The 14,639-nt window shown below is 31.9% G+C and overlaps 1 protein-coding gene across 3 annotated transcripts; it reads left to right on the forward strand.

The window, feature by feature from the left end:
• The first annotated feature begins 8 nt into the window (after positions 1-8).
• LOC113518883 (myosin light chain alkali) lies at positions 9-5,975 on the forward strand. 3 transcript variants are annotated; one of them, XM_026903907.3, is made up of 7 exons: positions 9-142; positions 476-503; positions 2,735-2,892; positions 3,999-4,149; positions 4,474-4,560; positions 5,231-5,294; positions 5,538-5,556. In XM_026903907.3, exons 1-6 carry the CDS (start codon positions 140-142, stop codon positions 5,254-5,256), a joined length of 453 nt encoding a protein of 150 aa, XP_026759708.1. In that variant the 5' UTR covers positions 9-139; the 3' UTR covers positions 5,257-5,294; positions 5,538-5,556. The 3 variants fall into 3 exon arrangements, with proteins under 3 accessions (XP_026759708.1, XP_031770379.1, XP_052748723.1); XM_031914519.2 differs by lacking the exon at positions 5,231-5,294 and having other exon boundaries at positions 5,538-5,975; XM_052892763.1 differs by lacking the exons at positions 9-142; positions 5,231-5,294 and adding an exon at positions 239-355 and having other exon boundaries at positions 5,538-5,975.
• The last annotated feature ends 8,664 nt before the right edge of the window (positions 5,976-14,639 follow it).

The raw sequence follows: 14,639 nt of genomic DNA on the forward strand, positions 1-14,639 counted from the left end.
CTGGGCTAAATCTCAAATATCCAGACGGGTGCGCCATCTAAGCCAGTTAAAACAGTCCCGCGAAAAGTTACCGAGCCCCACTTCTTGTCTGAACGTCTGCCAGTGAAGACCGGGAGGGAACCAACTAACACCACACAAAATGGTGAGTCATCTGTGATGGCAGTGATATTGTGAGGAAGAAGGTGTATAGTGTGGACACGAATATTTTTCCCAACAAGTGACATATGGACTCGCGCGTCAGCTTCTCGTGATACGATTTCCGCAGACCGGAAGCGCGAGAGCGAATCGTTTGTTACAAATTTAAATTTTACAAATTAACTTCAGTGTTGTGCTCGATAAACAGTGAGAGAAAATGGTACCGTACACATTTTCTGCTTAACAATTCAACATCTTTAAATACACAAACTAACTAAGCATACAAGACATTACATGTTATTGTAAGAAAGAGAGTAATGAGTATTTTAATAATTTTCAGAGCGACCTCAGCAAGAACGATATCGAAAGTAAGTATTTTATAAATTTTTAAATCCCTAATTTATTATATAAATTACTAACATGAATTGAAATAATAGTAAGTCTAATACGAGCGGATCAGGTGCGGAAGTTAAAACATTTAGGGGAAATTAACAATTGTATCTTTACCGAACCTAACAAGGCACTGTCGGTTAGGATTAGGTGACTCGTAATTTTGACGGTATTTTTTTTACTTTTGATCACGTCCACAAAAATTTTTATTAATGAAATGAAAATGTGCATCGTAACATCTAAGTATAGCGCTGTTTCTCATAAAAGGTCGCGTTGCAAAGAGACGTCGGCTGTTCTGTGTGGGTACGGCCATGCTGCGCGCGCGTTGCGTTCCAAAATTAAACTAGCGCGTCACGTGATCTCAGATCGCCGCCCGCCCAAACAGAGAAACTCCACTCGGATTTCACTGAAAAAGAACTTCACATATTTGGTGTGTTCGCCAAAGCGACTGCTCTATAAATGCAACATACCTAATATTTACTGTGCGTGAAGAGTTAGTGATAAATACGTTGTCAATATCAAGGTCATCGTAACTGTGGTATCTAATCAGCTGATTCTTGTTATAGTTTTTATTAGAATTTCTTGTTAAATTGTCTTGCCAAATTATAAATAAGTCTTATTTATTAATTAAATAGGAAGATTTTAAATAAAATAATTTGAAATTGAATTCGTCGGTAAAAATTGTTTTAAATCACTTACGACTATGATTTCGCCTTTTTGAATTCTAAACTCAACTGATCTTAGGATTTTTGTTAGGATCTTGATTATTTAAATAGATTTATTAATTTTAGAATTCTTCAAAATGCTCGTTTGGACAGATAAAAATAAAAATGGGAAAATACATATATATTACATAAAGTAGATTAATATTGATTCATATAAAAAATGTTAAATAAGTTAAACGAGAAAGATAATCTATCCACACCTGGTTAAAATTAGGGCATAGTTACAATCGTGTGTAATAATAGAATGTGACTCACAAGTGAATATATTGAAACGTGCTATGGAAAAGTATTATTTTAAGCTAAGAATGTATGCCCACGCGTGCCCGCCCCAGCGCTCTACCTGGCGCGGATTACCGTTTCCAAAACAATATACTATTTATTCATTCTAGTTTTAAATTATTCATTTAAAATATTTTCTTTATTATTTTATATACCTTAGTTTACAAAATGAAGAGAGCTAATTAAATTTAAGGTACCTACGTTGGTACCTTCTTGATGTACTAGTATATTACATGGTGTGAAGTTTTAGAAGAAAGTGAATAATTATTATCAATAACAATGAGTAGGGAAGATAATTTCTCCTCCCGTGGAATATTTTTAAACACCTTTATAAACAAATTATAGCACAACACGTTTATCTACTTATGTTATTGTTTATATTAAATTATATTGATTTATGGGGCAGGGTATGCCTGGTACTCGTTGATGTTTTAGGTAGTTTTAAATTGTTTACGAATATTATAAAGGTACTTAAAATTTTTAATTTTAGTTATAAACAACAATTTTAAAATTAAATTTTTCTTTAATGAATAATGATAGATTTTTAACTATTATTAAAGATCATTTACGATATATTACTTTACGGTGCTACGCATATACTTACTTTAATGTGTATTGAGAAATTACAACCTTGTTATTTGCTTACTTTACTAAAATGGAACTAGTAACTATAAAATGAAATCGAAATTGTTAGTGGTATGTAAAACTAACCCTCTTAATTATAAAAACGTTAAATGCCTCCTTAACTGATTAAACTGTTTAGTCTCATTCTTTTGCGCTAAATTCTTAATTTGAAAGAAGGTGACAAAACAGTGTAAAAGTTAAAATCGGTTTGTAGATTTTAGTTTTCATGAATTGCCTTTTTAATACCCTGTAAGAATCTACCCACGCTAATTTTGTGAATATGGCAGTAAATTAAAAATAAAATTAAAATTAAGGTTAAAATTTTTTGTCTTTTTGATCCATATTTCTGGTTGAAGAAAATGTTTAGTTTCGCTACTAGAAAGGGCTCTGTTCAAAAGATACTCACCATCTTAATTTCAGTATTGTATATTTGAATGTTTATTAATCAGTAACGCTTAAAGATTGAACGGATTTAAATAGTTACGTAGGTTAATGGACTACGAGAGATAAAAGCTGCAAATTAGATAATAAAATTGGTTGAAATTTTTTTTTATTAATGTTTTGATTCCGTTTGTGCATAGGAGCGACATTCGCCTTCTCCATCTACGATTTCGACGGCAGCGGTAAAATCGATGCCTTCAACCTCGGTGATGTGCTGAGGGCGCTCAACTCCAACCCCACACTCGCCACCATCGAGAAACTCGGCGGCACCAAGAAGAAGGGCGAAAAGCAGCTCTCGGTATGTTATCATATAACGTCTCAGAAACGTTATCTCAATAAATTTACAGCAATTTTTAGAAAATAACAAGATGTTAGTTTTTAATTAACTGGTAGGTGTCCTGGGTCGTGTCTCTAGATTTCATCAAGAATATTTGTAATACCCACTAATATACCACTAATATAATGTAATATATGCCCACCCAAGTATAACAAATTTACATCAGTCTACCAGAGGGAGAGATTGCTTGGGTACCTCTGTCCCATTCGTGTTTCAACCGTGAAGCAGTTGTGTTTGCATGGCTGTGTTTCGGTTTGAAGGGTGGGATATGGCGTGAATTTACTGGGTACAGAGGAATAACAACTGAGTTCTCAGGAATGGCAACGCATAGGGGGTATCATGGGCGAAACAGTATACTCTGTTATGTCCATGGTATTGCTCATGTCTATAGGCGACGGTTACCACTTTCCATCAGGTGGGCCGTCAGCTTGTTTGCCATTCTATGTTGTATAAAAAAAAAAACAATCTATACTTAGTGGTGATTAAGTAAATATCTACAGTTTTTATACACTATGGTAGCAAACAAGCATACAGCCCGTTTAATGATAAACGGTCATTGAAGTCTATGCACGCCTGCAATACTAAGAGTATCATTTGTGCATTGCCGACCCTAAAGAAACCTTAACATATCTTTTTTGAAGAACACCATATAGAAGAAGCCTTGGTAGGTATGTCATTTCACAACCTGAGCGTTCGTGGAAGGAAACTCTGAAACCACACTGTTTATATTTTTTTTAACATTAAGCAGTGTTTAATTGTTTTTGTAATTTTTTGGTGAAACATCAATCTTATTTATATCTACTGCTAAAATAGCAGTAGATATAACTTCTAATGTGTTCTTAAGTTTATTAATATCGGGTTGTTTTATGTATTTATAATGTTACTGTAATTAACTTTGTAGATAGATGAAAGTAGGTAAACAATGAGCCAGGCAAAACCTCTTATCAGCTAGTACCTACCATTGCACCTGCAATATCATGTAGAAATATAACCGTGGACACGGAATTTGGAACACAACTAACATGAAAGTATGCTTGTACTCATTGACGATTATAATTTCATTATAGCTTGAAGAGTTCCTTCCTATCTACAGTCAAGCCAAGAAAGACAAAGACCAGGGCTGTTACGAAGACTTCTTAGAATGTCTGAAGCTGTACGACAAGAACGAGAATGGCCTTATGCTTGGCGCTGAGCTTACACACACCCTCCTCGCGTTAGGTGCGTATGTCAAATATTTAGTTATTAAACAAAAAAAAATTATGTAAAACATGCGATTTAAAATAAGTAAATAGGAGGACGTTAAAATTGAATTACTAAATTAGGTTTTCAATTTTACTAATAGAAATCTATACTTGTTGTATGTGATGTATGTGAATATGATGTAAATTGTATTTCTTCACTGATTAATTTTATATTACGTTTTTTTTCTCTAATCATAATTATTTTTATTTATATATTCATGTATAAATTAATATATTTTATATTAATTTATTCCTTTTTGAGTAATTTTTATCTCACAACTTTATATTTTTATATTGTCAGGCGAGAAACTGGAAGACAAAGAAGTCGAAGAAGTCGTAAAGGACTGCATGGACCCTGAAGATGACGACGGCATGATTCCCTACGCACGTAAGTTACTTAACATTTGACTATGTGTATATACGATTATATATATTACTTAATATTATATAAAAAAATTGTTCTTGTAGAATTGTACTTATGTAGTTTCAAAACTGTACATAGATCTGTGTATATTGTGTGATTTTTATTTAGATCTCCAAGTTATATTTTATTAAAGCACGAGTATTTATTACGCTGTTTCTGATATAATTGTGGAAAGTCTAAAAGATAGCACACGTTGTTTATCTCCACGTATACCTACGCATGTTGTACATTTTTACGTGATAAATTCAGAGCATTAATTCTGTTAATTTTGTATGCTTCAATGGAGTGTAGTGTAAACATATTGATTAATCAAGTATTCAATTCGAAACAAAACACTCTATTAGTATTACAGTGTAATTTATGTGACATTTAACTGAACTGGGACCCAATGAGCATGCTTTATATATATGAATAATTATGAATACAATTTATTCTGTCATGGAATACAATACCAAGTTGATATCATACCTTATTTAGTATTATGTATTAATTTATAATTAGCACTCATTTACATACCTACGTTATAATGAGATATCCTAGTAGAATACATATTGTGTACTTTATATATGTTTTAGAGCATGAAATCCAAACATGTAGTGCGTGTGACCCCTTCTTACCGATTATACATTTTCAGCATTCCTGAAGAAGGTGATGGTGTAGAAGACATCTCATCTCATCATATCTTTAGTTATAAGATCGTAAGTGAATCAACGTGAAGGATACTGCTATCGCAACTCTTCGTATGCTTATAGCCGGACTTTTTTCTTTGATAAATCGTTTTCGTCTCATCACTAATTTATGTTTCTGGCATTATTTTTTTCTTCCACGTCTTATTTTCATACTACTATTAAATGATAATTCATTATAATTCTATTCATCAGCTTTATAACAAAAGGTCGATATTGTCATTATTTTAGCTAATATAAGTTTCTTTTACTTAGCCTTCCTCCGGAAAATGTGTGACGGCTGGAGCAAGAAAGGTGCGGCAGCGCCAGCGGACGCAGAACCCGCGGAGGCATAAACATAGCGCGATGATGCGCCTGCGTCGGCCACGGCAGCCGACGGCCCGGCGCCGGCGACGCCGCATCGCCACGCCGCCACCGCCCGCCGCTTGCTGCCTGCCACCCAGCCTTGAACATCCCGTATACGTCATCTTAGATACGGACTCTCTACCCCCTTTTTTATACGTCACAGCAACAATACCAACAATTTTGTACAACCTACAATCTATGACTGTACATACTAAAGTAAGATTTAATTAAACTACTGTAAACACACGTTGTACGTGTTTTTTAAATTTATTATTATTTATTAAGTACATTTATAATGACAAAAATATAAAAAACCGTAAATTATTTTATAATAAACTCTTAAAATCATTTCTGGTGTTATCTTCAATTAAAAGTATAAAGTGGTATTGCAAGAATATGGCCTCGGCAATCTCGCTCATATGTCGTGTAATAGGAAGGATATTTCGAAGTGAAAAATTTAGCCAATCTTTGATAGAGATATATAATAGAGAGAAATTTATTGTATGAAACTTATTATCTACTGCTAAATATCTAAAAGTTAAGTCAAGCTTAGAATTATAAGACATGCAAGATACCTATATATGAAAATGAATAACCTAGTTGATATGCGTAGAGAATTGTGCATTTGTAAAAACTGAAGTTTCCTGATACCAGGCGAGACGAAAGTATTATCTTTAATATACGAATTAAGACTAAAAATATCTATTAAGAAGATTACTCATTCCGTGTTAGCGACATGATTTTAGCTTTTGTGTCATCTGTATAACAGATATCAGCGACTGTGACAGCGTTTAGTTTAATTTAAACGTCATTATCATCATATTAGCCATTATCCATTGTCCACTGCTGAACATAGGCCTCTCCCTATTGTGGAGTTTTACACACCCACAGGAAAGAAACAGACGACCCATTTTGTGCTGAGACTGCACCGGATTTATATGTCATATATATACATGTAAATGCCATGTGCTTCTGGCACCTGTATGCTAAAATTAAATATATATTCTAATGTTGGCAGAGAACTAGTGTTGCCCATTATACCACTAACAAACGGGAAACGAGACGGGTATTGAAAAGGAACGGTAAGGATTCTGGTATCAGTGATAGATATAGTTTGAAAAATAAAGGAAATTAAGGAGTTATAGATCAAAGGATCATGATGAGCTAACAGACATAAAATGATATAATATTTTGGTCTGAATACGCTATCTTGTGGTACTCTAAATATACTTGTTCTTGGATTACATTTACTTTTGGCGATTCCATGTGTTGCTAAAAGACCAGCCTTTTAAACCTAAGACAGAACTGGCTTTTGAGTACGCGTGTTAAGATGTAGATTTCGCATGAGGCAATTTTTAGAATTTTTTAAACTGAGCTGTATTTACTAATATTATAAATGTGAAATTATGTTACTTTTTGGCCTCATAATGGTTTTTATACAACAAAGGTTCATTTGATGGTGAACCTTCATTGTAGCACCTGCAGTGACAAGTTTGCGTTGCCGACCCTGAGAAAATTAATATTAATACTCCTTTTTTAAAGACCCTCATAATAATAAGAATAATAATATAATAATAAATTCTTTATTGAGCACAATAGAGATTTATACAAGGAGTATTTATACAGATTGTGCATATACAAAAGGCGACCTTATCGCTAAAAGCAATCTCTTACAGACAACCTGGCATAAATAGTAGATAAGTACAGAGAGAAAGGCAGATGGCGCAAGTCAGACACAGTAAAACAAAAAAGTAAACAAAGAAAATGCATAATATTCTAAATATCATTTATACCAAAATAAGATTACAATACATAGACATACATATATAATATTAGTAATAATACATAAACATAAATTATAAATATACTAAATAGATCAAGGTAAATCACACGTAGTAAATATCAAAGCAAATGAAGGCAGGCAAATTAAGATAGGTAATGAGATTTTACTTGCCTATTGGACGAGGCAAGAGATTGAGTTGATCTAATGAAAAGAGAAGTTCCAGAGACGGATAGCTTGTATTCTTTAGATTGGTTGGTTAGTTCAACCAATAATCACATAATATTTGGGATAGAGAATTATATTGGCTGCTTTTTATCGCAGTTTACGTATTTAGGTCACGCGGATGAAGTCGTGAGACAAAACTAGTAAACTATAAAAGTTTAAAAATTGGCCCTATAAAAGGATTAGGCTCAATTTAAAGTTTAGGTGTTTATTACTGTCTAAAAGGGTAAAGTTCTAATTCAAAGTTTGTATGTTTATGAGCATAAACGACTGAAGCGATTGAAATTAAATATAGTCTGTAGGTTCTATTCTTAATCGACGAACAGTTATAACGTATCTACAAATTGATGAATATAGATTTGTTATTTTTTTTTTTGTATTTGCAGGCATAAATAAGATAAACTAGATAATCTTGTCTGTTCTATAATATTTCTTATATTTGAAGCTGTATGTTGGTAATCTTTTAGGGCTCAATAAACAAAAACAACAAACCTTTCTAAGAGCAACCTTCGACGCTTACCATTGTAGCTGAGCGAATTAAAATGTTTATATATTTTAAGACGATATATTTATTGTAAGATATTGGGATCGTACTCAGTACGATCCACGATCTTACTGTTAATTCTATAATCAGATATACGTAGACCAAGTTGCGAAACCAAATGGTACGTATCTAATAAAAAAAAAAAAAAAAATATCACTGTCCAATACCTTCATGTACGTACATTTAAAATAACTAAATATAGTTAGGATTATTGTTAGAGACTAGACTTAATAAAACATAATTCATTTTTCAAAATTTGCCTTTAATAGCGCTTATTACGTAGGAGAATATTTTATTAAAATTAACAAAAATACTGCGTTACAGACTAAAATACAGACGAATTTAAAACCTCTTGTATGTTGAATGCCAAACCAAGCTGCCTGGATGAACTGAATTTAAATAGTATCTAGCAGTTTCCTTGACTCTTCAAGTCTTTGTGTTGCAGTTAGTTTTGGGCTTTTTTTTATCTTTATATATTATTTTATGATTTTGAAACTTATATTCAATTTAAATTCATTTATATTGATCAGAAAGTTTTATACTTGTAAATTGTGAGAAAATATGGAAAATGTAATTTAACTAGACAATGCCTACAAATACCCCTTACTCAAATTTTATTTTGTTCTAGTATATTTGTGTTCTTTTTAACACAAATAATGAATGCATATTCATTAATTATTTGTTTCTAGAATATCTTAATTTGATTAATAAATGATTTAGAGGCATACATTTCTTACCAATCAATTATATTTATCTAGGGAGCACAAATTACACAATATTTGCTACATTAGAAATTATATATAGGTAACTGGTCAGACGATAAACAAATATAACCCAATTGCATTAATATTTCTATTATATAAAAATCCGTATTTATCTGGTCAATGCCCGGTAAATAAAAACAGGGGCGTCCAGACAATCGCTTGCCAAAATTTGCCCCAGTACCCACGCCAAGAAAAATGGCGCGGAAATTGTTTTCCCGGCATCAATACGAGGGTTCGGTAGAACTCGGCCATTTTCGGATTTACTCGCTAACTGCAGTCTAGTGAGGCTGTAAATTAGTGTAGCCATATTCGTTGTTTTATCCACAATAGCACGTAAAATATGAACATCTATTAATACTGGTACAGGCGATGAACATAATAATTTACCTATATTACAGGTAAGGTATAAGAATTGGAGATTGTTTAAATATACAATTTCCACTTAATATAAGGTATATTAAGGTATATAATATAATGTAAAAATATTATATCGATTTGAGAAGGAGTAAATATTAGTTTGTATAAATTTGTTTATCAGGCCGTGTGATCCTGACATACAATAGGATACCCCTCTCATTCCCATGGGTATCGTAAGAGGCGACTAAGAATGAGTGTCGTAAGAAGCAGCAAAATTTCTCTTAAAATATCACCAAACCCTAACTGCGGTTACCAACGCGCCTGCTAAGCGTAGCAACCACGGGCAAAACTTCCCAAGCGAAAGCTTTATGTTCAATAGTGGACAATTTTGATATGTCTATAAAATTTGTATATTGTTAAAAATTTAAGTTATCAAGTTCTAAATCTATATTAATATACTTGATAATATTAATATTAAAGCGATTAAAATATTTAAATTTTTATTATTCAAAAACGCTTAAACTTTTTGGATTCGGATTTTAATGACACACGGATGTACTATGTTATAAAAGAATAAACAGCGAGTAATAATTGAGGCATAAATTAAGTTGTCAGTCACTAAACTTTAAAATCATGTAATTTGTTAATGCGAATCTTCATTTGCTTACATTAAATTATGTTAGTGGGGTAAATGTTCCGTCAGACACTGGCAACTCCAATTATATCAGCGCGCGATTCTCGCCCGGTGTTTCCACGCGCAGTGTTTATCTTTGTGGCGAACGTTTTACTCGTACGGTCTCAGCGTCTATCGCGTCATAGTGTTTACGTTGTGTGTGGTTATAGTGATAACGAAGTGCCCGGTGTCGGGGACCTCACCTGATCTGTAAGATATCATTCCTAAAAGTAAATAATTTTTTTAACAACTTTTAAACAATAATATTATTTTGGCATGATATTTTAGTTATTTACATATGGGGGAAGCCAAAAAAAGACAAATACAATTTCATATAATTTGGTGCGTAATACTGCGTAATTATTTATTATACATATAATTTAATATGTATGCATATTACACTCGCATATGTAATGCCTTCTAAAATGGCTATGTACTAAACACGTAACTAAATACAAATGATCGTCCGATTAACAAAATAGTATGAATCATCTACTTTTGATGTAAGGTCTAAAAATGTTTACGATTTATGTAATAAATGTCACCAACCTACTGTTTTTAAAGGTATCCACGGACAATAATTTTGTAATTCCGTTTCCGTTGATTTAAAAGGGTCCAAGACTCGAACTCGTATACTCCTTTTAGGCTCTACTTGTGACTTCGTGTAGATTTTATGCTAAGAAATTTCTAGAAATTTTCGAGTTTTGACCTAGAATACTAGATAAGCATATTATATTGCATATAATATTAGCATTGTATACAGTTAATGACATAAAACAGAATCATGTTTTATCAAAATCCTGCATTTTCTGCAACAAGTTATATCAAATTCCGCGTTTTCGCATATAATCTACCAAAGTTTTACGGGCAAATATATTTTTTTCATGAAATTTTATTGACCCGATTTAAAGAAAAAACTGAGAGAACGAAAGGAGATGCATTTTTTAGTTTTTAAGCTATCTCGATGGAGTATTTAATTATTTTTGTATAGAAGAATTAGTATAGTTTAGACCTTAAACATAAACAAAAATACATATTTACTCAAATGTTATGAGATATTGAGACTGGATTTTCTTTGAGATTTACCTGTCTACATCGATTTAAGATATAATTAAATTGTCTGAGTTCAGAATTTCATATCCTCGTCGAGTTTTATAGAAAAGTTTGTAGGTAGTTTTATTTATAGTTCACTTGTAACCTGGACTGTGCGTCCCCCACGGGGAAATAAAACTTTTTCTCTCTTTAAGTTGAATGTTCTATACAAAATAGTTTTTATGATTGATGCACTATCATGAATATAATATGAATAGAGAATAGAAGAGGCAAAATGCTGGGTCACCTTATACGACATGACAATTTTTTAAAGAGAAGAAAAATGAGGGACAAAAGAGTTAGAAGTAGACTGAGAAATAATTACATGGTACAGATAAAGGAAACACTAGGTGTCGAGTCGTATAGGGGGGTCAAAGGTACGGTCTGGAATAGAGATGACTGGAAGAGAATACATGAATTAGTTGCTCCTACAAGATGAAACTCTTAAATAAGAAGAGAAGAAAGCTCTGTCATGAGTTACAGATTTAGATGATAACGATTATTTATGTATCTCATTAATTTAAACTACTTAATTCAAAGAAATTAAAGAATATGTTCCACCAGAAATAGGTAATAGTCAAAGTTCCGTAAAAATAAAATATATAATATAATTTTGTATATTTTTTTTTGCAGATATTTGTTAGTGTTCAAAGCTATTCAGCTTGGACAACATGGCGGACGTAAAGGAATCGCCGGCAAGCCCCAATAAAATCGCGGATAAACACAATACAGGTAAATTGGATATAACGCTTTAAACTCACTTAAAGTAACTATTTTTAGTTATTAGTTAATGCAAAATATTTTTTATTTTTAAATAAGCTCTTGACTAAGTTAATTCTAAATATTTTAATGGTTTAATAGTATGAAGTGTATAATAAGTTACCTGTGATTTGGTCACATCATAATTATCTATGCTAGAAAGACATGCAAATGAATAAAACGATAAATCATGCGTTGCTGTATTCAGAATATGGTAGCATAGTCCATTCTATATAGCGTAAGAAAGAGATCTGAATGTAGGCTGGTATATAAGAAATGTTATGAAGACACCGTAAAGATTCTTAATAAACTACATTCAGTGATTGCATTCTGTTACATATTATACATAACGACTCAAATAAGTTACAGTTATAGTTATTTTAATTTTTTAATGGCGATCCCGCCGTATATAGATTACACCTACTCAAATTTCAAAGTGTTAAGAAGCCATAAACTTGTAAACGAGGGTCTTCTCAACTACGTCCCTATCTACAATGATGTGTAGGCGGTCCGAATAATATGCATTCACTCGACACTAATTTCCTCTACTGAGCTCAATGCTTACATCCTTCGTCTGTTATCCCAAAGTATATTGGATAAAAGTACATTAAAATAGGTAGTATCGTTCTCATATATCTACTATATTATATGGAAAGGAAAGGGGTTGTTAGAAATGGGGTTTAATAGCCTCATTGCTAGCAATAGACTCCATCAGGTTGACCTTAACGTGGTTTCATTCGTGATTACCATACCATACCATATCAGCTGTTACCAGTCCATTGCTGAACATAGGCCTCGCCATAAGGGGGGTTTGTATGTAGTTACCACACTTTGTAGGCAGGCAGCAACCGCAGTTAGGGTTTGGCGATGTTTTAAGAGGGACGATGCTGTTCATCCTTCGGCCATTCGTAGTTAATCAATGTTAAATTGATCAAGATAGGCGAACTGACCCGTTTCATCCTCATCTATTATCTCTCGCCAATGTATACCGATAGCGCAGGTGGGGTTACTATATCATCTTCATTTATTAAAATAAAAAAAACAATATAATATATTTTGAAACTGAAACTGAAATAAATCTTGTTGTCAACAAAAAATAATTTTCAATCATACTAATTCACGACAATGAACTGATTTATAGACCCGTCTTTATTTTTGGACAGAAGATGTATATCATAATTATGATAGTAAAATATTATAACGCAAATAGCATTATATATGAACATAATATTTTTTATAAATTACTGTCAAGCAGTAAAGCAATGTTACTTTTCATCAATGATGCATTTAGATACTTACTTAAGTTGTTGACGAATGGATTTGCGAGGCATTCACATTATACTATTTATGGCTGTTGTATCATTCTTGTCGCGAACGTTATCACTTACACTATCAAAATAATACAGATAACAGAAACTTAGGGTAATTATTTGGTAAAATATTCGGTTTATTATATTTCAATTAGCTCATCTGTACTGTGTAAATGCTGTAAGGCTCGCAAAATGGCAATATTGTATCCATAACGAACTATCAATGCCCTATAGCCTGTTTTGATTATATTTTCATGAAGAGAACATAATGAAAATATAATCAAATAAAAAAAAAATATATCACAAAAACTTTCTAAATGAAATTAATAAATTAAAATATTCAGTTAATTAATCGATTTTTTTATTTCTTTTACTACTGGATCTTGTGGTCAGTTAACTACTATTGAAGCGGTCTACACTAGTTGGCAGGCACTCTTCTGACAAGAGAAGAATATAAGCTAAGATAGTCATTAACTACTTTCGCCAGGCATCCCGACATATGTATTTTTCGTTTCCAGTTTTTTTTTCGTACATGTTTTGTTTTTTCAGTAACACGGAATGGAGTAATGACATATTGTTATATTATTACGTCACCACATAGAGAATATCAGTATTTTGAAATTTATACTTTGATATAATATTTTCAAGATACACATGAATTGCAAGTTTTCTTTCATATTTAAGAGAAAATTAAAGATAAATAAGTAAAATAGAGACATTGTTAAAATGAATTTTATTAAGAATCTCTAATAAATGTGTAGAGAAATGGGAAAGTAGATAATGATCATATTTCACGAATGATATTTTTAGCTTACAATAAAAAATAACCCGTGAAATATATTTCTTTGTGAAGCCCAAAGTTTAGGCCCCTTCTCTTTTTTGCTTTAGCTTTATTATTGAAGCAATTCAATATTACAAAAGATTTTTAAATCTCTTAGTACACCTACATAATTATATGATATTATAAATATTGAAGTAAGTATTAATTAGACTTATAGTAGTAAAACAGAGATGTCTTATTTCAGTTTAAGTAAATGAATATTAAATATATTCGTTTACTGAGGCGTTTGTAAGTAATGAGGTTCAGGTTAAAAAAATAAATTTATCATTTATGAAAAATGAGAATTTGAACTTATTTATCAATCTGATTCTAGTGAACTATTTTTTATAGCAACTAAATACTCGTTGTGTTGAATGTACGCCAAAGACAAAACACAAATAGATTTGTTGTAGGTGGCATTTCTAAGAATAGGGTACATTTACCTATATATTATTGTAATTTTAACTTTTTGACCCCCAGCAAATTTAGCGAGATATATTTTATTGTTATTCCTTCACTATTTGGAAAGATTATGAGAAAGTTTTGTCATTCCTACAGATTTTTATTTTAGGTAAACGTTTGTGGGTATATGACATATTAAATACATACAACAGTAACTAACAGAAAATTAGGTCACGATATAGTATATGGTTCAATTATTTTATGTTAAATATATTGGATTATTATT

Source organism: Galleria mellonella, unplaced genomic scaffold, assembly GCF_026898425.1.
Source record: "Galleria mellonella isolate WM207_F2 unplaced genomic scaffold, CSIRO_AGI_GalMel_v1 utg165, whole genome shotgun sequence".
NCBI lineage: Eukaryota > Metazoa > Arthropoda > Insecta > Lepidoptera > Pyralidae > Galleria > Galleria mellonella.

Bases quoted from the DNA above. Each gene is read 5' to 3' on its own strand.
- LOC113518883 (XM_031914519.2), top strand. The intron at 2,893-3,998 runs GTATGTTATCAT...ATTTCATTATAG, and splicing joins AGGGCGAAAAGCAGCTCTCG to CTTGAAGAGTTCCTTCCTAT. The intron at 4,150-4,473 runs GTGCGTATGTCA...TTATATTGTCAG, and splicing joins ACACACCCTCCTCGCGTTAG to GCGAGAAACTGGAAGACAAA.